The sequence below is a fragment of the Macrotis lagotis genome, chromosome 7, assembly GCF_037893015.1.
Source record: "Macrotis lagotis isolate mMagLag1 chromosome 7, bilby.v1.9.chrom.fasta, whole genome shotgun sequence".
NCBI classification, from domain to species: Eukaryota; Metazoa; Chordata; class Mammalia; order Peramelemorphia; family Peramelidae; genus Macrotis; species Macrotis lagotis.
In genome coordinates, this window is record NC_133664.1 from 138,871,547 (window position 1) to 138,895,064 (window position 23,518).

At 34.9% G+C, this 23,518-nt stretch overlaps 1 protein-coding gene across 2 annotated transcripts in view; it reads right to left on the bottom strand.

Moving 5' to 3' along the window:
• Nucleotides 1-2,080: 2,080 nt before the first annotated feature.
• The window catches only part of CAV1 (caveolin 1), a 44,163-nt gene continuing 22,725 nt past the window's right edge, over nt 2,081-23,518 (bottom strand). For both annotated transcript variants that reach the window (XM_074193856.1, XM_074193855.1), the window contains exon 3: nt 2,081-4,393. In XM_074193856.1, the coding sequence (XP_074049957.1) occupies nt 4,052-4,393 (342 nt within the window). In that variant the 3' untranslated portion in view covers nt 2,081-4,051. The remainder of the gene's footprint in view (nt 4,394-23,518) is intronic.

Consider the following 23,518-nt stretch of genomic DNA (forward strand, 5'->3'; position numbering starts at 1 on the left):
ATTCTTTTTTGAGATCCCAGATTCAGAATTTTTTTTAAAAAAGTCTGTATAATAGATTTGTAGATAGAAAAGTCATAACCTTATTTTTATTTATCATGGAATCTGGGCCAGAATTCAAACAATAAACCCCAAGGAGAGATCATCACTGTTTCAGACTATTTCATTTCTTTTAAGAGAGTATGTGATGTTATTTCTATAAGATTCTCTCACAGTCTGCCCTGTTCTCAGTTGGATCCTAATGACATATGCTAGTAATGGCTTTAAAAAATCCCTTAAACACAATCATACGTATCTACTGCCCAATCAGTCTCATTAATTTTTATAGGACCACAAGAGCAGAGAAATCCCCAGTGTACATAGTAAAAGTGTTTCTGAGAGATAGGCAGGAAGGAAAATCTTTTATTTTTCAAAATAGCATGAAAAATAAGATTTGATTTATATAACTGCAATGGAAAGAATGCTCTCTGAATTCATAGGATGTTGGTTTAAATTCTGCCTCTCATGATTACTACCTTCATGACCTTGGGGGAGTCACTTAATCTTAGTGGATCCCAGATTCCTAGATGCCTTCTGAGGTCTATCAGCTTTAAACCATGATTCTGTCAACATGAAAATCTTCATCAATGCGTTCCCATTTCAATACCTTTTCATATGTACAGAAGACCCAGTCTGTGAGGGTAATGTCAGAGGTCTGAAAGATCCAACGAACTTGTAAAAGTTTGAGTCTGGGTTATGAGTTGGATCCAAAACTATAATTAGTCATCTCTGTATTTCAGACAAACATCACAGACTGTGCCTGAACCCTCATTTCATAAATGAGGGGAGAGAGAATGGGAGGATTGGACATTGCTATGTGAGAAGAGCCAGAGTCCCCAGAACACCATGAAGCAACCTCTGGGGAAGCTCTCTCCACTCCACATCAAGTGGGCCATGTGGTAGAGTCCCATTTTAATTGATTTTTCTTGATAGCTTTGTGTTAAGACCAAATGGAAAGAAACTACTTATATCAAAACCTGATTGGGGATAAAAGCTTTGTCTTCACTATAACTTTCCGTTTTCCCCAACCCCTCACCCTTGAAGTGACTGTACTTTTCTCTCATACTTTTCTTGAGTTCTTGATGAATCAAGTCAATTTTACAGTATCCTTTATCCTCATAATTCTTGCCTCTTTGTCTTTTCACTGATCACACTGCCAAATCCTGTCCCCAAATTATGACTACTCATATATAACATTTGCTCTTATTCATATAAGAATAAATTATATTCATATAAGAAAAAATCATGAAAATGAAATTCTGGAGTCCACTAGGAATATGTTTTATCTAGTCTCAATTGATCTTTCCCTGTAGAAAGGCAAGCATTCTATTCTTTCCTAACCAATTCACAGTTGTATTATACAGTATTTTATCTCTCTTCAAACTTCCCATGTTACCTTCTCCTTTAACTTTTTATGGTAAGTCTCACACTTCATAATAAACTATAATAAACTGCTATTATTTATTGTGATCATTTTCCTTTCTGCTCCTCATTTCATGTCACTCAGACATCTTCCCTATATTAGTGGGCATATACTGTAACCTGCTCCACCTCTGCCATCTCTACTTGGGCTACAACTTCCCCATTAGTGATTTGGTCTCTGCCCCCTGGGCATTTTGTTTCTGATAGAAGAGTTTTGGTCTTAACTTGCCAGGACCAGGTTGCCCTGACAGCTCCAACTGATGGCAACAAGTGCATATATCCAATCGCCAATCCCCACTCCCTTCTAACTTTCCTTTATGTCTTCTTTTCTCATTAGAAGACAAGCTCTTTGAGGGCAGAACAGGGACACTCTTACTTGCTTGTAGTTTTAAGCCCATAACTTAGCACAGTGCTGATCCTAAAGAAAACATTTTCCAATTGTTCTATCTCTCATGAATTACTTTTTTTTTACACAAAGTAATAAGCTATCATAGTATAACCACACAATTTTAGAGCTAAGAGAATTAAAAGATACTTAAACATATGAGTTATTTTTCTTAATTAATTGGGAAAGTTTTAGGGAGAAGGAGAAAATAATGCAGAGTATTGCCCTGGAATCACTGTTAAACATTTTTATTGTGCAGAATTGTAGCCTTTTACAGTACATGCAGGATAAAAAAGTGTAAAATATATATCAGTAAGCATATAGTATTGTAAATGTCTTGGATCAGCAGTCCATTTTTAATAGGTACTATAGATCTATGTGAAACAGATATTTCTTAGGATAAACAGTTTATACATTGAATCAATAAGGCTATTTCCAAAGTGATTTGCATCATATGAAGATAAAATATTTTATGTTAACATTCTTGACATGATGTGTTTTTATACTGCAAAATATCTAAAATAGTACACTTTCAATTATGTACATAGTAAAAAAAGTAAAACTCTATCCATGCCAGTGTCTGTTTTAAATGTTAAAAAAGTTAATAGGTTGGTAATTTATGTGCCAGAAAAAAAATGGAAGCTGCATTTGGTCAAGCAGGTTTCCAATATATATGGGGGGAGGGAACTCAACCACTGTAAGCACAAATAACTCAAAAGGCAAAAGCATTCTATTAGCACTAGGAACAAAGCTTTCCATGGTACCAGGCAGCTTTCTGTATAATTCAGGTTAATGGAGAGATTCCTCAGTTTGAGTTCAGAAGGAGCTGAACTTATTCCAGCAAAATTACCTTGATGCCTCCCCCCCCCCTTTCCCCCTCCTCACCCTCTGCCAAAAGCTTTTTGCCAACCCTTAAGAGACTTGTCTCTAAACACAGTAATGTTTGGATATAGGCAAAAGCTCCTGGGGCAGGGGTGAGTAGGGGTATCACAGCATAACAACGTGTTGCACATGCTTTATTTTGAAGGGGTCACATTTTGCAACACTTAACAGTCTCACATAATAGTTTCCATTAAGACATCACTTCCTGATGCCTATGGATTAGCTAAAAGAGCAGAGGACAATGTCGACCTGCTAAATCACCCTTGTGATGAATTAGTTTGGACTCAGCAAAGCGTGAATATTCCTGAAAATAAACTGTGAGCTAAACAGCATGCTGACCTTGCTTGGCTGGTAAGAGACTCTAAAAGCTGGTTTTAGCCACTGACAGCTCAGAGTGGACCTGGTCCCAGTCATCCACCTTGATTTTCTTCCTAGGACTGACCCTGACTTAACTTAATAGGAACAATTGCAGAGAGACTGCAGGAGAATAGCGCCGACATTACCTTAGGCACATGCTGTAGCTCAGAGTTAGAAACAGTCTAGGAGAACAAGGTAATGTGATTTTTCTCACTTTGATCTTCACTGAAGCTGCTGACCTTCTAATAAAAGCTGACAAATGGGCAGCATTCAAGAGGGAGATTATGAAGGAAAAAAACAGGAAGGCACTTCATATGTCTTTTTTATGAGGATAATAAACATTAAGGCACAGGAAATACATAGGTCAAAATTTCAAAATCAGTATGGCATTAGTTGGGTAGCATGAACGTAGGAGATTAGTCAATTCTTGTCACCTCCATCTCTGTCTGTTGGTAGACAAAATCAGACCATTTAAGTGAACAGCTGCAGTCCACTGACAGACAGTGGACAATGGAAATAAAAGAACATTTATTAAAGACCTGCTAACATACCCTGTATATTCTGCAGTAGTAATTTAAAACTCTGCCCACAATACAATGATCAACATTCTAGCGTGGGAAAGTATTTTATTTTATTTTTTTTATTTTGTATTTCTTCATTATATTAATGTCAATTTTTCTTACAAGATTGAACACTCCTATCAGTTCGTTTCTTAGTGGAATGATAATGCATGCATATAGAATGGGAAAAGTTTAGGAGATTAGAACTGGTTTAATTAATGCAGAGTGCGCAAGAAGTATAAAAAAATCTCCAAGATGGTATTAAGAATAAAAACTGAGCAAGTAATTCTTTGTTTTGGGTCAAGATACTAACAACTTGCTGTTGTACAAGCAACTTGAAACTTGAAATTGGCACCATGAAAATGAAAACCAGAAAGAATCAGGTGGAATTTTTTGCTTGAAATGTCATTTATATTTCCTTTTGTACAGAGATCCGGATCTTGCTGAAGATTTTGCCGATAGCCTCAAAGAGTGGGTCACAGAAGGTGTGGATGCAGATTGAATAGATCCGGCCAATACACTGGATCTCAATCAGGTAGCTCTTGATGCATGGCACAACTGCCCAAATGTGCAGGAAGGAAAGAATGGCAAAGTAAATGCCCCAGATGAGTGCCATTGGTATGCCGAAGAGTGTAGTGAGCAAGCGATAAAACCAGTATTTTGTCACAGTGAAGGTGGTAAAACTTGTCTTCCAGATCCCATCAAAGCTGTGTGTTCCTTCTGGTTCTGCTATCACATCTTCAAAATCAATCTAAAATGAAGGGAGAAAATAGTAAGTTAAATGAAATGCCAGAAAGAAAAGACCCATAGCATTTATAATCAATCTTCAGTGTTTATTCTGCATAGCATCTTTACCCAGTTCCTTAAAGTCCTTTTCCCCAACAATTATCTCCCTTCCCTTCTTTGAATTTAAATTTCTCCTCCTTCTAAGAAGAGCTCCAAGGTCTCCACTGAATTCCCAGAGGTCTATGATACAGAAATATTTAGGAACACTTGACTGCATATGTTGCTGCTTCCTCAGTATTCTTTTAAACTTGAAAAAAATGTCACTTCTCAAATTTCTGAGTTATGTTTTCATTGAATGATATTATTTGCTCTTTCCTGAATGGTGAAAATTTAATTTATAAAATAAAAATGTTTTTATGTAAAATGACTGAAATAGATTAATTGTAATTTGATTTTAAAGGAGGCATTTATGTAGACCCAGATTTAGTAATATTTATTAACAAATATATTTTATAATTTCATTATTGGATTGGGCATTGGATTTGGCATCAGAGCTTCAAATCAATAAAGACTTATTACGTTTTCTATGTGTCATAATGAATAAGTACAATAATCCTTCTGGACTTAGTTTTCTGAACTACAAGTTGGATTCTATGATTCCTAAGTCTGTTTTTAGATCTAAATTCCCATGAACTTGTGAATGGATTAAATTAAATTTGATTTAAAAATTGTTAAATATTTATTATGTATAAGTTACCATATAAGATGGTGAGAATATAAAGACAAAATATAATAAACGTGTTCCTCAAGGAATTTACAATCTACTGAAAGCGGTTAAGAAGTAGACTCATTTAACAATAATCTAAGGCAGAATATGACAATTGCAAAAGGAAGACTGCCTTGCACTTGAAGATTACTTCCATTTGGGAATAAGAGGGAAGCTTTCATAAGAAAGGAACCACTTAAACTGGGTTCTTTATTGACTGTTACTGATGTGGAATGGAATTCACTCTAGGAAATATCAATAAGGTAAACGAATCAATCAATCATTTGATAAAACAATTGATTTAAACCATATACTATGCTCAGCATAGCGGATACAAAAAGAGACAAAAGATAATCTCAGCCCTCAAAATATTTACAATCTAATGGAGAAGAGTGAACAGGAAAATATTGTAGTGGGGAGGCAGGCACCTTGGGGACGTTGGAAACCAATGAGTGATTTAATCTGGCTATAAATATATTATGTAAAAAATAAATCATTAGTGAGTTAGAACTAGAAAGGATAGATAATGGAGGGCCCTGAGTGTCAGAATAAAAAATTTGCACTTTATTTGGTAAACCATGGGGAGTCAAGAAGATTTTATTTTATTTTATTTTTTAACAAAAAAGCAGTGTGATAAGGGCAACAGATTAGAACATTGAGTGAGTAGCAGAGGAAGTCTTCAAGCAGTCTCTAAGGAGAAATTTATGTTTCAGACAAGGGTTAGAGTAGATGACTTCTGATATTCCTTCCAACTCACAGATGTTACTATTTTAGACATCGGAAAATATGAATAAAGAATGGTCCCCCTCACTTAAGTTTTTTTTTAAAAAAGCTTTTTTTTCTTTTATAGAATAACAGAAAGAATGCTGTGGTTTCAGTCAGTAGATAAGGGTATGGATTCTACTCTGCCACCTATTACCCATGTGATCAGACTTCATGAAGTCCCTGTTCCCTTATTTCACCTTTTGGGAGTTACTTTTCTCTTCTGTAATGTGGGTGAGTTGAAGTTGATCTTTGAATTCCCTGTCAGTTCTATTAACCCATGAACTGTTTTGGGTTCTGATAGCCAAAGAATGCATCATCTTTTAGACAAATTTTAGTACTTTGTACTTAACTAGGTTGATTATTGGATGGGAGACATTGAAACCATATTCAAAGCCCTTCCAAGTGTGTCAACCTACTAGAACTGTCATGACATCAGGGTAGGACTTTTCTGGAGCTACAATCTGAATAAGTAACTTAAGGTCTTCCATATGCTTCAAATATTCAAAAAGAAAATATAAGCATTCTTCATAATCAGCAAGCATTTAGTAAACTCTTACTAGATTCCAGAGATTCAGAAAAAGGTAAAAATACAATCCTTGACTTGAAGATAAGATACTTCTCTTAGAGAAGATTATATTAAAAACTATGTTTATCATGCCATGAGTAAACTTATGCAATAAAATTAATGCTATTCTTCCATCAAAGGAGCCTATATATTTCTTCCAATAGTTCCATTGGTTTAAAGATTTGCTGAATTCCCCCTTTAGAAACTGTCCAACAAATCAATCAGACCAAGTCAATCTGAATTCTTTGTTAAATTTCACATTTGCTCAAAAAAGAGTATGACCTTGTTTAGTCACCCACTGGTATATTGGATCTAAATAATGACTGAATTTTCCACAAAAATCTACTTCACCAACAAAAGATGAATAGGTATCACTTTTGAGAATATTACTAATTATGAGCTGTAGGATCTGAAAGAAATAGCTCCATCTTCCCTCAAAAAAAAAGAGAACAAATATGTCTTGCGAATGGGAGCATCTTTGGGAATAATTGCTTAAACTCCCAAGGGGCCTATGAAGTATAACATTCATGCAGATGCTTAAATTCTTCTTTAAAGTCAACTAAAACGAGCTCTTTGAACTCTTCCTCTGAACTTTAAATATACTTTATGTTTTCCTTTCTTTAATATCTTTATCTCAGAGGAAATTATAATCTTCCTCCTACTAATTCTGTCACCTCTGTCTTTCTTTCCCTAAAAGGGAGAAAAAGCTACAACCCTGCCCCCAAACTTTGTTCTACTCAGCTTATATCTTTCTTAATGCAAGATTCTTTGAGACTTCAGAGATATTTCAGTGTGAAACTATTAAAAATGACCTTTTCATCTTATGAACATGATACTTATGTACAGTTAGGATTTTTTTTAGGTTTTTGCAAGGCAAACGGGGTTAAGTGGCTTGCCCAAGGCCACACAGCTAGGTAATTATTAAGTGTCTGAGACCGGATTTGAACCCAGGTACTCCTGACTCCAGGGCTGGTGCTTTATCCACTACGCCACCTAGCCACCCCCTTACAATCAGGATTATGAAAAAACATGAGTTTTAGAAATGGTTTCCCCAAAGTACACAGGTATTTGAAAGGTATTCAGGGAATCTGTGCCTTATCTTGTACTCTTCCATTAGCAGCAATTCTCATTTAGGACATCTCTCTAATTTAGCACAGGCACAGACACAGGATTCATGCTTCAGCACTGTGGTTAAAGAACTGGGAGCCTGTCATAAATCTCTGTGCATTATTCCTCACCTGGACATAGGGCTAAACTGATGTAAAATTATGAAAGCTTTGGTTCCCTTCACTCCCTTAAAAACCCCAATATTGCATCGATGGTATATTTTTATATTATTCATTGACCTTCAAGGTTCCATTTCCTATAGCATCTTCTTCAGGTATGGTCTTGTTATCTAGAACCATTTAGACTTATTTTATCCCCTTCACTTTCAAACAGACAATTTTCCCTATGTCCCTTGCACAACTCCACTCATTATTTTTTTAGCAAAGCAATGGGGTTAATTGACTTGTCCAAGAGCTCACACAACTAGGTAATTATTTAGTGTCTGAGGTCAAATGTGAACTCAGGTCCTCCTGATGACTCCAGGACCAGTGTTCTATCCACCACACCACCTGGCTGCCCCTGACTGCACTCCTTATTATAAGATGTCTAGCTAATTTAATTAACTGAATTCCGATGGTGTACTGGGAGATGGGAAAAATTATAAACCCACCCAAGCACATGTTTATGGGTATAACTAATGGTCAAATGGTGCCTATGCCTGTAATTTCTTGAGTATAAGGAACTCCCACTGATGGAAACAGGCAAATTATTTGTATCTTATAGTCTCAGACCATTTGTGTCTGTCTATGGTCACAGAGCTAGTAGAGATGAGAACTGAATCCAGGTGTACCTCAAAACCTTGACCTCTATCCACAATCCTAAAATGTCCTCTGTCTCTTTAAGATATCATTCTTATTTTTCAGGGAACTTCCCAATAAAATACTCTAACTCGAAAAGTGATATCAAAATGGTGGGAATTTCAGTTAGACTATGGAGGAGATATTTGGGGCAACGGAAGATTTTCTAGTATCCCTTTTTGGTACAGATGGCCTTACTGGAATGTTTCTCTGCTCATCTGTATCATAAATGGGGCATCTCATTTTCATTTGCTAAGAGACTGACCATCACACATGCCACTTAGTAACTTGGCATAGGAACAGCTACGTAGGAGGTTATGCTGCCCTTTAGTGGAATGCCTTCATTTTCAGTACTATAATTTACAGAACACAATGCCTCACTGCAAGAATCAATCTACAGTTCTATGAGATCAAAGGAATGAATGTACTCTGATGACATTTCTTTGTCTTTAGAAATGCTTTATATGGAATAAACAGTTTATATTTCTGGTCTTTATAAATGCTGTTGAATATCTTTTGTGTAACATACTGGCTCATGATACTACAATTCAGATGCACATGTTACCAAAATCTAGCAGTGGACGTCAAAGAAAGTAATCTATCTTAGTATGTTTTGATAATATTTGGTCAATGTAGCCAATCTCAGAAGTTTGCATCCAGTTAAATAAATACAACTGAAGGTAATAGTTTTAAAATGGTTTACATAAGAACAGGCATGAAAAAAAAACAATATTAGCCCATTTTTCATTGTCTCAGTATCCGGATACTTAATTTCGGAATAAGGAATGTTCAGGAAGGAAACTATAAGTACAGTTGGGGATTTCATTGGGGACTTAGATCTCCACATTTCATCTCTATGGGAAAGATTCTTTTCCAAATGTAGGTGGTAAAATGTGAAGAGTTACAGGACATGGTCCAATAATTTCTATTTCTACTTCTGTATAAAGAGAACATCTCTGACAGTTTCTATAATAGATGTGCCTCTCACCATCTGGGAATTTCATGTGAATTAACTCTGTTAAATTTTAAAACTCAGGGAGTTTCTTCCTCCTACATAGAATGCTTCTGGACCACCTCCCAACACTTCCACCCTAACCACTGTTTATATTTCAAATTAATGTGAATATTACAGTTAACATTACATATTAGGAAGCTACACCTGCAGCAAAATAAATCATTTACTCTGCTATGGACCTAAATAGAAATTATTTTATTGTCCATTATTTTGGACTATCTATGCTATTGCTTTTCAAATGAGTTAGTTTTTATATCCATGGAAAATAATATAAACATGCAAATGACTAGTATGTAATTCAATGATAATATGCTGGCATTTGTGATTCTACAGTAACTCATTTTCTAATCATGTCTTTTAGTATCTTTTCCCTGTTGTATCAGAGCTAGTATGATTTCATATGATGATGATGATGATGATGATGATGAAAGAAACACTCCAAAGGCAGTGTTTCATAGTCGATAGAATATGGGGAGGCTAGGTTGCTCAGTGGATAGAGCACCAACCCTGGAGTCAGGAGTACCTGAATTCAAATTTAGCCCCAGACACTTAATAATTACCTAGCTGTGTGGCCTTAACCCCGTTTGCCTTGCAAAAACCTAAAATCAAAGCCAAAAAACCCCATAGTAGATAGAATACTGTACTTGGAATCAGGAAGATCTGAATTCAGATCCTAACTTTGATACTTTATAATTCTGGGTAATTCATTTAACTTGTATATGTCTCTGCCAGTTTTGAATAGTTTATCTACTAAGTAAAAAACAGATTGCAATTTGTGTCGATATTAGGAATTCTGTGGGAGCTCTCACCTTAGGTAATAACAGATATTTTGTAAAAAATATCAAACAGCAATAGATATGCTGACTTATTTTTAACTATTCTAATCACAGAATAGCCAAGTCTGGCACAAGAGAACTCTAATCTGTAATGTAAAAAAGGTCTAAAAGTTTACACATATGCTAGTCTTATTAGGGTATTTTGAGTCCATTCATAAGAGTACTTGAGCCAATTATAATCTTCCTTCCAAATTTCATTGAAACTATCTTCTATATATGGAATTCTCTTTGAATTCACTGTAAGGCATGTTTATTGTATGTGTGAGAAGTGAAGAAAGATAGTGAGGAGGGCATGGGAGAAATAAATAAATAAATGGAAGAATGAATACATACATACATAAATAAGGGAAGGGGAGAGGGAGAAGGAGAGGAGAGAGATAGGAAGAGAGAAAAAGAGAGGAGAGGAAGAGGAAAGGATGCATAGAGGAGGGAAAAATTAAATGTTATCAGAACCCAATAACACTGCTCTAATTCTCACTTGACTGGACTGACAGTATCAGAAGCACAGGTAATTTTTCATCACTGAGAATGAATAAAGAAGAAAAAAAACCTCTGTAACCATTTTGTTTGCTGTGAATGTCTGCATATAACTGCAATAACTCATGGGCAGATTTTAGTGGGAAAAAAGGACATGATATAAAATGCTTATAAAGGATGAGATCTAGGATGAGTGTTGGCAATTGGTACCACTATTCTCTAGTCTAAGCTGAAAACTGCATAGTTTTCCTGGTTGATCCATTTGCTGTTTCAGTTGTTCAGAGACCCTACTGAGCTTTTCTTGGCAAAGAAACTGAAGTTGTTTGTTTCAGTGGGTAAAGGCGAATGGAAGTTATGTGACTTGCCCAGGGTCACACAGCTAGTGAAGTCTGAGGCCAGATGTGAACTCAGGTCTTCCTGAGTGCAGACCCAGCATTGTATTCACTGAGCCATCTAGTTGCCTCTAATACATAGCTTAGACGGATCCAATTAGAGAAGTGCATATGCAAGAAGGTTGGAGTAGTTTCCCAAACCTCAGTTCATTAACTACTGCTGACAAAATGCTGAGTAGTGTTGGACACATTTATTAATAAATGTTTATTGATTGATTTGTACTCTCACTGAGAGTACTACTAATAGGGCCAATCCACATCACAATTAATAAGTGATATAAGCCTTTATAGAATACAACTGCTCTCTGTATGATGTCTTTCTTTGCTGCCCTCATCCTTACCATGCTTTAGACCAGGGGCAGGAATATCTGACCAATGGATCATTTGATCTGGTGTTATCATGGAATCTGTAGGTGGGACTCAAAATTCAATAAATCTAGGAACTTTTTAGGTATGAATTAATTAAATTTTTTTGATCAAATATAGTGGGTGAATGATATTATAAATATTCAAATAAATATCCATATAGAAATGCCAGTTTTGGTAGGAAAAAAAGATTCCTCACCCCTACCTTAGATATTAACATTGGTTGCCCAGGCCTTTTCACTACACATATCCACTCAGGTCTCTTCTTCCTAGAATGTCTCATGTATTGGATCTCTATTTTCTCATTCCTCATGATCAAACTTTACCTTTCCTATACTGTATCCCCTAAAATCTGTATGGTGAGTTCTAGATATTAACTAATTTGATGAACTAATGGAAACTAATGTGATACATTAATCTAAAATAATTTGAGCCTTATTATTTTACCCTCAACTTCCAATTTACATTTCACAAGATTTCTAAGAGAAAGATTAGAAGGTAGGCTGGTCTAATGCTTGGTTGGAGTCAAAGAATCCCAGCTTCAAAAACCTTTCCTTCACTCTTACTACCTGAATAACTATCAGCAGGTATTTGAATCTTTCTATAAACTCTAAATAAGGAGGTTCACCTGATCACCTCTAAGGTCCCTTTCAACTCTAAAACTGTGGATGAAAAATCTTTATAAATCTTTAAGACCTATAAGAATTATTTTTATTGCTATCAATGTGATGCTCTTCTAAAAAATTACAATCTCTCCTCACTCTATACATATATACATAGATCATATATGTCTTTAATACACAAAAACATGAGAGTATATACAAGCATGTAAGTATAGTTATAAATGAATATCCTCACATTTTATTTTATTCTTTGAATGTCATATTTTTGTAATTATATGCAAAGTTAATTTTCAACATTCATATTTTTTTTTAAATTTTTGAATTTTTTTTTCTACTTTCCTCCCTTCTCTTCTCATGACAGCAGGTAATCTGATAGAGGTTATGCATATACATTCTTGTTTAACATAGTTCTATATTAATCATGTTGTAAAAGAAGACTAAAGGGACTAAAATAAACTGAGAAAAAGTAAAAGAAATGTTTAAAAGTGAAAAATAGTGTGCTTTGGCCACTATTTCAGACTCCATGGATGTGGATGGCATTTTCCATCTGAAGACTTTTAGAATTTTCCTTAATTACTGTACTACTGAGAGGAGTAAAGTCCATCAGAGTTGATCATCTTCCAATGTTGCTGTTAATGTGTACAATATTCTCCTGGATTTGCTCATTTCATTCAGCATCAGTTCATGGGAGTCTTTCCACATCCTCCTATTTTAAAAGGAATTTTTTTTTTGTGCCTATGTTTTAACTCACAGGAATGAGCAATAGGAATTTCTGGCTCTTTGGCAGGGACCTTTTGATACCCTTCAAACTACATCTTGTGTATGACTGCCTACTCTGTTTACTAAGGAGGCTGAGTGTGGACTCTGGCAAGTAGAATTAGCTCATTGCTGGTGAGTAGAACAGCAATAGACCCCATCACCTGTGGGCACACAATGGTCAAAAATACAAAAGCTACTGAAGCCCCAATGGCCTGTATGTCTTAATTGGATATTGCCTCATGATAGTGTGACACCAACTGAAAGTGAATGCTGATTGTTTTCTAGGTTTTAGTTCTCAGGCTTTGACTTTTCTTGCTACAAAAGGAGTGGAAAAATGGATTACTCTTGTACGCTAATACCTTTAAGATTGAAATCATTTTTATCTTCTTATTAGAGGCATGGTCTTCATTCTCAGGTTTCAGGCCTTTTTCAAGTTTTCAAAAATATTCTCAATGGTATAGCTATTTTGACTATTTTTATTTCTCAGAGCCAAGACAGATAGAACTGGGTTTTTGTTGTTGTTGTTTTAAAAAAGGTGATCTAGGACCATAAACTTCAAGCCTAGTTAGTTCCAGATGACAAGATAGCAAGCCTTTTTTTAACCCAAAAGAGAGTAGCTTATTTTATCCCACTGTGATTATCATAAAAAATCATTTATTGAATAGTCCAATGGGCTTGTCTATATACAAAGTCTATTCCTTTAGCTACTGCCCTCCCTCCTTTCTCCTAGGCATCTGGTGTCAATTTGGTGACACTTAATGCTGATGAGTGTCATCAAATTGATAAGATGATACAAAGAGTGGTCACCAGGATAAAAATAGGATAGATAGGGGTCAGATTTTCTATAATGGACTAATGGAGAGAAAATAATAGCTGAGAGAAAAGAAACCAGCCTGGAAGCTATGTTGGGGAGGCAGGGCACAACTTTGTCTAACTGTCAGGTCCATAAATTCGTGTGTGTGCCCATGCACATATACAATAACCATCTTATGCATAAGTATAGAATGTCTCTAGACCTTCATCAAATAGAAAAATACTCAGGGATGAGTTTCATTTGCATCATTTTTTTATTTGTCTAAAACTTTTTCTTTTTCTTTCTACAAAGCATCAGCAAGCCTGTAAGGTCTGGCTGAAGCCAGAGATCTCTTTCACTATAGTCTGTGTTTACACCAGGGAATTTGTTATTCTGAAACCTGCTGGGTGTGTCACGAAACAGATAGGAAGAATTATAGTACTAATGCAAATAAAAGCTCTTTCATTTCTAACAAGGATGGAAGAAAAGGAAATGTCTTCAATGTTTCAGGGTAGAGGTTGGTCAGCATATTCATTTGTTTGGTCCAAAGCTTTTAAACACTCCCAACTTCTGTTTGCTGTCTACAATGCACTTCCTGACTGCAAAAGGTCTTTATTTCCTACCATTCACTTCAGTAAAGATAGAGTTGCTAAGAGTTTTAGCCTTACTTCATTGCTTGAATATGTTCCTCTCCCTTGCTTTGGGACTGTTTATTAAACAAATAATAAATGAATGAAATAAATCTCTACAGGTTTGAACATAGCTTGGCATGTGAGGGAAATGATAGCACTTACATTCTTGTGAGGTCTGTAGAAAGATAACTGCTACTTCTGAAACCAAACTAAGGAAGAAAGAGTACAATATTGCTTGATACTTCTTAAAAATTACCAGAGACTTGAGCAGGATTTTTTTAAGGGGGGGAAAAACACTGTAATGTGTGTTTTGCCCTAAAAGCCTCTGTGTGTGTGTGTGTGTGTGTGTGTGTGTGTGTGTGTGTGTGTGTGTGTGTGTGTGTGTGTAAGACCTCCTTCTGCTAGGCACACACAGGAGACAGTCCCTAGACCACTGTTGTGGAGGAGCAAGGGAAGAAATAACCCAAGAGAAGTGAAAATTTTCTAAGTATCATTAGCATTCTATAAATTCAGTGTTCTGGGTCTTAGTCTCAGTTGACTCATCCTGGTTATAGTTGTAATAATTACTCAAAAGACATAGTCTATATGCTCTATTTTGTTAGATTAGAGCATAGAAAAGTATATCCAACTCAAAAGTAACAGATATAGATATTTTTCAAATTATAAAATTATGAATTTTATATTTATAAAACTATAAATTATCAAATAAAAATTATAAATTATAAAGCTAGAGGTTCAGACATGTTTGCAAGCTAGAATGAAGTTTTACTAATTATTTATCTGGGCAGCACCTTTATTTTGCATTCAAATAGCATTAAGAGAAGATGCAAAAGAGGAAATGAGGAAATACAAAAGAGGGCTAGAGGATTGTTATTGAGAATGGATAAGGTTTATAGAAGAAAAGATGAAGCAAATCAGTGTCAACTGTCCTTTTGAATCAAAATTAGAAAAGGATAAATACTTCCTTAACATTCCTGCTTAAAGGAGGAAGGAAGGAAGGAAATAATTTGAGTGACTTATTGCATTTTGTTGAATTTGGATGTTTTTCCTCTACATATAATTGTTTAATTAAGCCCATCATTCTAAACAACTTCTTACTGGGGAATCCCCTTATTTTGTTATTAGTTGAATTGTGCTTTTCCACAATCTGACATTTTTAGTCACTTTTAACAAAAACTCATCTTTTGGTCTATATACTTCAGCTGTGGGTTATTTGACTGTTAAGACACTCTTCTCAAATGCAAGTTCAAAACATGCGAATGTCACACTTCTGTGTTTATAATTTCTGTTCTCTTACCCCAAGTATATTCACTGTGGGACAGAGCTGGTTGGGAGAACTCATGGTAAACATAAGAATTCATAGAATCACAGATAAAATATTATTTCATGGAATCCACCTCATAAGTTTCATATTCATTTCTTTCCAGGTCCTTGACCAATCAAGGGAAGCAGCCAATTGTGTTTTTTACTTTATTTCAAAAACATAGTCAATATCCTTCCTAAAATGATGATGTTCAGATTACTAGGTGGTGTAGTGGATGGAACACAGGAGTTAGGAGATCTGAGTTCAAATCTGGTATCACACACTTAATAATTACTTACAAGTCACCAAACCCTACTACCTTGCAAAAACAAAACCACAAAACCAAAACAAAACTAAAATGATGAGGTTCCTTACTTCTGGAATCTGGAACACAGAGAGAGAGAGTCCTGAATGGCAGACTTGGCAAAAAAAAACCCCAGAAAGAAACAGACTCTTGAGGACAGGAAAAGGGGAAAATCTGACTCAAAGTAACCCTGATGAAAAAGTAGGGGGTGCATCAGTATTGCTGCTTACTAACTGCAACTCTGAGTCATCTGATCCTATTGCTTACAGATGGGTTATAAAATGAAGAAAGGTCATACTGGTTGGATCTCTTTGACAACTGTCAGTATTCAGAGGAGTCTGAGCATGTGTTGTTCAACTGGACTTTTAAAGAAGATCATTGTTTTAAGTGAAGCCTTAAGAGATTGCCCTCTTCAGTTTTGAAGGAATAAGATCTTTCATTTGGTTATAAAGGAATGGAATAGAAATGTTGGAACCAAATTTGGAACAGAAACTCTGCTCCATCTTAAAAAGCAAACAGTCAGTTTGGAGGCAAGAGCAGTAAAAAAGAAAACCACATAACTTTGAACTCAGATTTGGGCAAAAGATCAAGAGGGGAAATGAGCTTCAATTATTTACTCTTGTACAGTACCAAGTGTTTATTCACAGTATATTTGCAGTTTTAAAGTCACCATATAATCTATTAATGACTGAGTGTGTTGACTGATAATTTTATGAAATCTTATGGTTTGAACATGAAAAGTCTATCTCTGAAGGCATTATGATTTATTGCTGGGAGTGGGCAAGGGATATAGAAGAAAAGATAAAGCAAATCAATGCCAACTTGCTTTCAAATGAAAATTAAGGGAGAACTAAGCCTGTATAATGATCATTATATCAACACCAATGAAAATTATTAAATTCAATTCTCCAAACATCTCCCCCCCTGAAGATTATACAGTTAATATAGCCTTGAGTATTTCCTAGAGACCAATATAAATAGGATGACAGAATCTTAAAACTGGAAGGAACTGTAGTGATCATCTATTCTAATCTCCTAGTTTTACAACTAAGGAAATTGAGACCCATAGAGGTTAAATGATTTGCCCAAGGCCACTGAGCTATTAAGAGGCAGATCCTGAACTAAAACCCAAGAGACCACCCAGTCCAATAATCTTTCCATTGTGATACATTACCTCTTGGTACATGATTCGCCTCACTGCTAACTCAAATTAAATGTGACTAAAACAAAGCAGCTCATCCTTCCCTTTGATTCCTTCCCTATATCCAATTGTTCTGGAGAGGGAAACATAATCATATCACAGACTTCCCAAACAAGAAATCTGGAAATCATTTTCAATTTTTCCCAGTCCTCTATTCCAAATAGACAATATATTACCAAATCAACTAATCCATCAGTTAATCAAAAAGAAGGCCTCCAATGTGACAGGCATTTTTATAGCATCTTTGTTTTTGCCACCTTCTAAATGTGCCTTCATCATTACTACAATGATTTTAATCTAACTCTTATTGACTTCTCACCCAGATAATTACAGTCAATTGGTCAATAGATTTTCTGTTTATAGGAGTCACTTCCTGCTACTCTGAAGTTACTATCAACAAATCTTTGAGAGCCTCTCTTTTTTTGTCTCTTCTTTCTGTCTTCTCCATTTCTTCCAAGTAAACTCATTTTGACAACATCTTTATGCAATTATCTCTTATTCTTACTCCATTGTCTGAAGTTGTACCTTAAACCTGGAACATCACTCTGGAATTCATGGCCCTTACAGCTCACGGTGATTCAGGATATTTGTTCCATTAGTGACTGTTGCACAACTAAGAGGCTACTCAGTTATGCATATTGCCCATTCCATCCTGGTTAGGCTTCCTATTAAGGGCTTTAAATACTGGCACAGTGTATAGTAAAAAAGATTCTCATTTGCAAAAACACACACACAAAAAACCCAAAACAAAACCTTGCAGAGAATATTTCTTCTTGGGGTTCTAATAGTTTGCCCATCTCCCTCTTAAGAAGACAAGAGAAAAGAAGATGTACAAAAGGGAAAGGTAGCAGAATAAGACTGAATAGATATTATAGGATATGTATATTATTTTTTAAAATGCCTTGACTTCAAAGTTAAAAACTTTTATTGTCATCACAGCAAAGGAATATTTTTGTCATATTTAGAATACAAATTACAAATGTCATTCTCCAGAAAATGGTCTTCCCAATAGTCTTAGCAAAGAAATATTGAACCAGATCATACACTTTTTCCCAACCAAATCACAGATATGTAGGTTAAATTTTACTTGAGGATCTAAAATCACAAAATAAAATCACTATTCCTAACTTGTGTGATACTACAATGGGGGTTTATGAAAGCTGCAAGACTGGATGAATTTTCTATGTGTAGGAGGTTGTAGATGGGAAAGCTTGCCATAAAAACATTTTATGCTGACCTTTTGAGTACTTACAATATGTGCATTTTGCACAGAATTCAACTTCTTCATGTTTGTGACTTATACTCTCAGTCCCTGTTCAACAGAGATTTTTTTTTACAAATTATATTCTATCTCAAGAAAGAACTAATTTCAGAACCTCACAAAAAGTATTGAATGAATTCTATTTTAATAAACCTCTTTTTAAAAGTGAAATGATACTTGCTTTGAGGTGGTCATTAGGACTCATTCAATATTTTGTTGTGAGGTTCTGAAGAAGTTTTATAGAGATAGAGGCTTGCCTAAAGAGATTTCAACTGACAGATAATCGAGGTCTTTTCTTGGCAAATTGTATCTGAGTTTAAAGATACTTATAGCTGGAAAGTTCTAAATTAAGCCTTATCCTTATAGAAAAGGCCTTGGCTCTTCAGTGCAAAAGACGGGTTAAAATCTAATCTCAGACACATAATTGCTATGTAACTCCAAGTGAGTCTCTTAACATACATGTGCCTCAATTTCCTCAACAATGATGGAGTTAGACTAGATAGCTTCTAATGTCCAATGCCATTCTAAATTATAATACAATTATCCGTTTATTTTATATGGAGATGAATTACACTTAGGCAGTTCCATCTTCTTAATTTGTGTAATAACCCTTTAGTAATAACTGGTTTCAAAATGATGGCATTATAATTTTAGAACTGGGTGGGACCTTAGAAGTCATATTATGCAGATTGCTCATTTTATAGATGAGGACACTGAGAGCCTGAGGGGTCAAGTGAGAGGCTCCAAAGTCACACAAGTAACAAGTAGCAGTCTAGGCTCAACAAAATGCTTCCATGGCTCCAATCTTTATTTTAAATCCCTTGGTATTTTCCATGGCTTGTCACATGAACTGTCAGGCATAAACAGTGGACACTTTAAAAATAAATATCAGTTTGTGAACATTATTATTAACATGTGCAACATATCAATAAGTCCTGCATATTTCTAGGTACACACACAAATAAATAGTTATTATTTCATATAATCCAAAACCAAATTAATTCATTATACTAAATATTCTCTATTTATTTACCATTTTTTTCCTGTCTTTGGAGAGGCAACGTGAAAGCAGAAAGAGAATTGGTCAGAAAGTCAGAGTCAGAAAATGGCTTGGGTTCAAATGACACATAGTGTCTGTGTACCTCTGGGCAAGTCACTTAAGCTTTCAGAGTGCTTAGAAACCTTCCATGACAGAAAAGGTACAGATCAGCATTGACAGAGGAACTTCCTTTAACAGAATTTTAGTTCCTCTAATTTGGAATGTTCATAATGTATTGACATTCATCATAAAATGTAAAAACCAGAATAGCACCAGTGCTCTAGTGAGATTGGTCAATACCAAGTAAACAAATCTCGAACAGACCTCCTTTGAAACATTTGAGTCATATTTTGGTTTTTAAAGAAGCAACATTGGTTTTTGAATGAACAATTACTAAGCTACTATTAGTGATATTTAAAAGATCATAGAAAATAGTAAAGAAATTGAAGGACTGGAGAAGAGTTAATGACCCCAAAGAGAAGAGAACAAGCATATAATAGATCAGTGATCTTTACTTCAAATCCTGGGAAATTTTTAGAACAGATCATTAAAAATAACTAACATTTAATACAGTATGTTCTGTATGTCAGACACTGTGATAATCACTTTGCAATTATCTCATTTGATCCTCATAACTCTGGGGAGTAGGTGCTATTAGTATCAACTTCATTTTACAGATGAGGAAACTGAGTCATTTAGGAGTTAAATGATTTGCCTAAGGCAACTTGACTGATAAGTCTTTGAAGCTGGATTTGAACTCAGGTCTTCCTGGCTCCAGGCCAGAGTCTCTATATACTGTATCCACCTAGCTGCACCACTAAAGAAACTGTCAGTGAATAACTAGAAAAAGGAAGTTTGAATTACTTGGCTAACTTTGTTTCATTTTTTGATAGGATTAATGAACTGATAGATAAGGATAATGTTGTGGTTATAGTTTACCTGGGTGTTAGTAAAATATCTGATAAAATGAACAGAATTATTCTTGTGGAAACAATTGTTGTTATTCTTGTTTGTTCAGTCATGTCTGATTCATCATGATCCCAGGGACCATAGCACAAGAAGTCCTTCTATCTTCCATTATCTCTTAGAGTTACGTTCATGTTCATTGCTCCCATGACTATCTATCCATCTTATTTACTCTTTCCCTCTTCTTTTGCTTTCAATCTTCCCCAGACATCAGGGTCTTTTCCATTGATTCCCATCTTCTTATTGTGTAGCCAAAGTATTTAAGCTTCGGTTTCACTGTTTGACCTTCCAGTGAATAATCTGAGTTAATTTCTTTAAATATTGACTGATTTAATCTCCTTGATGTCCAAGGGACTCTCAAAAGTCCTCTCTAACACCACAATTTGAAATCATTGATTTCTGTGCTTAGCTTTTCTCACAACACAATTCTCACAGCCATATACTGCAACTGGAAAAACCATTGTTGAAACTAATAATAGTCTATATGAATTTTCAATTGGTTGAATAACTAGACTCAGAGTAGTTGTTATAATGTTTTAGTGTCAACTAAAGCCTAGTTAGACTTTAGTAGTTATATAGTGATCACATTTCAAAATGAAAGGAGTACAATTGACTCTGTGCTATCAAATAGGCCTGGATGAGGCAGAAGTGAGAATGGAGAGTCCTAAGGAGACCTATCATTCAGGGTAGGTGCAACCAAGGGGAGATCTTAGTGATCTGTGCTTGGTGTAGTGCTATTTATTCTTTTTTATCAATGATAATAAAAGCATAGATGTCATGATCATAAAATTATGCAGAAGACACAAAGGTTGGAGAGAATCTTAACACATTATTGTTGAGTCAGGACCTAAAAATGTCTCAATGGAATTAAAATTGTACAGAACCTGATGGGATGAAATCCAACAGGAATTAAATAAAAGTCTTAAATTTGGACTCAAGAAATCAATTTCATACATGGAGGATTTGAAGGTGATGGTGGTAGAAAATTATTATACAGTAGTTAGTTCAAAGAGGATTCAGGTATTTTAAGGAGTTACAAGCTCAGTATGAATCAACTATATGATACAGCAGTCAAAAAAAAGCTAATGTAATCTTGAGTTGCATTAGAGGCATAGTTCCTATGAATAAAGACAGTCCTTGTGTATTCTGCCCTGGTCAGCCAATATACTTTAGTATATGGAAGTTGATAATCTGGAGAACATGCAGAAGTAACGAGAATGAAAAATGGCCTTGAATTCATGTTATATAAAAGAATGTTTAGCCTGGAGAAGAAAACAATACAAGAGAACATGAGGTAAACCGGGTTAAGTGACTTGCCCAGAGTCACATAGCTAGTAAATGACTGAGACCAGATCTGAACTCAAAAGGATGTCTTACATACTTCAAGTTGGGCACTCTGGCTTGATGTTTGATAGGTTGCAGTGAGGAATCATAAGGATCATTGAAGCATAAATTAAAATGACATGGGGGCATATTGAACTCAACCTCATCAATTTATGTATGAGAGAAACCAAGGCACACAGATAGAAATAGAAATTCAGATCTTTCTGACTCCAAGGTCAATTCTTTCTCTCCTCACTATTATATTTGTTCAATCAGCAATGATGGAAAGAGGTAAATTTTAGCTTGATTTCAGGAAAAAAACAGTAATAATAACACTGTTCAAATGTGGAATGGGTGCATCAAATTTGTGAGTGTCCCCTGCAGTTTCAAATGTGGACTGGGTGCATCAAATCTGTGAGTTTCCCTGCAGGTATGGATTAGATAATTGCTGGAGTCCTTTGGAATTTTCAGTTCTCTGTGTTTCTCTGAACTGTGGATTGTTTATTATCAACCACTAATAAATAAAATATTAGTTTTATTTTAATTATCTAGAGATATTAAAAACTGATGAAGGGAAAAGTAGATATTATGATGGAACAAAATGTTCATATAAACTTTCAGGGTGAAACTGTGATATCTCATGATATCAAAGATTTTAGTAACAATATATCGAGCACATTTCCAAATGGAAGGAATACAACTGATTCTAAACTACTCAGTAAAATAGATTTAGAGAATTAAAACCTAGATATGGCCAAAATAAGCATGAAAGCTTCGGTTGAGACCTATATCATTCAGGGGCTGGATCAGGGCCTTTGGGTCTGTAATCCAAACCTCTTTTAGTTCCTAATATATATATATATAAATTAACTTTTCTCATTTTAAACATTTAAACAGTTTAAACATTTTAAATAAGGAATTAAATTAATTCCTATAATTTTGATTTGAATATAAGAAGGAGGAATATCAACTAGGAAAAATATGAAGAGTGAAAATGAGAACAGACATATCTTGAATAATAACATGATTTGAGGGCAAAGAATTAAGGACTAGAATACACTGAGATGAATACCATTATTACTAATTAATAATAATAAATATCCAAGGTAATTCAACTAAACTGTATAGGAACTAGGCCATTATCACAGACTGATTTGATGACGATAATCATCAATAGATTACACTGACACAGAAAAATTTGACAGAAACATTTAGATAGATGTTGTAAGACCCAGTGTTTATAATCTACAAGTTACATAAAATTAAAAAAAATTTTGAATATATAAAGATGTAGCAGAGGAGATCAAAATCATGTGGGAATAGAATGAGGTGCCTATCATCCTTATGTTCCTGTCTGTCATTGGTATTGGGTTTCACTGAGCCTACAAGAGATGAAGTTATATTCTCGTACTTTTTTCCCCAACTACCAAAAATTGTTTTTTATGTTAGTCTATAGAACATTAAATATAAAAGGAGATTCATCTCAGGATTACTTTGCTCTGAATCCGATTGATAAAGACAAGATAGCAATGACTTCCATTTACATGGTAATTTAAGAATTTCAAACTTCTGTTTATATACTGTCTCACTAAATCCTCACAAATATGATTAGTGTTATTATTATCTATATTTTCTAGATAAAGAAAGAGACTTGGGGATTTAAGTGACTATGCCAAGTCACATTCTCTCTTCAAGATAAAGCTAAGAATAATCTGTTATCACCTAAAGAATGTGTGAACTTTGCAGTGACCTTAAGAATAAGACCATGTTTTAATGCCACCCTAAAGAACTATCTTTGATTATGAATCACAAAAAAACACTGGAAAAAGGCACAATATTTTTTTTTGGTTTTTGATTTTT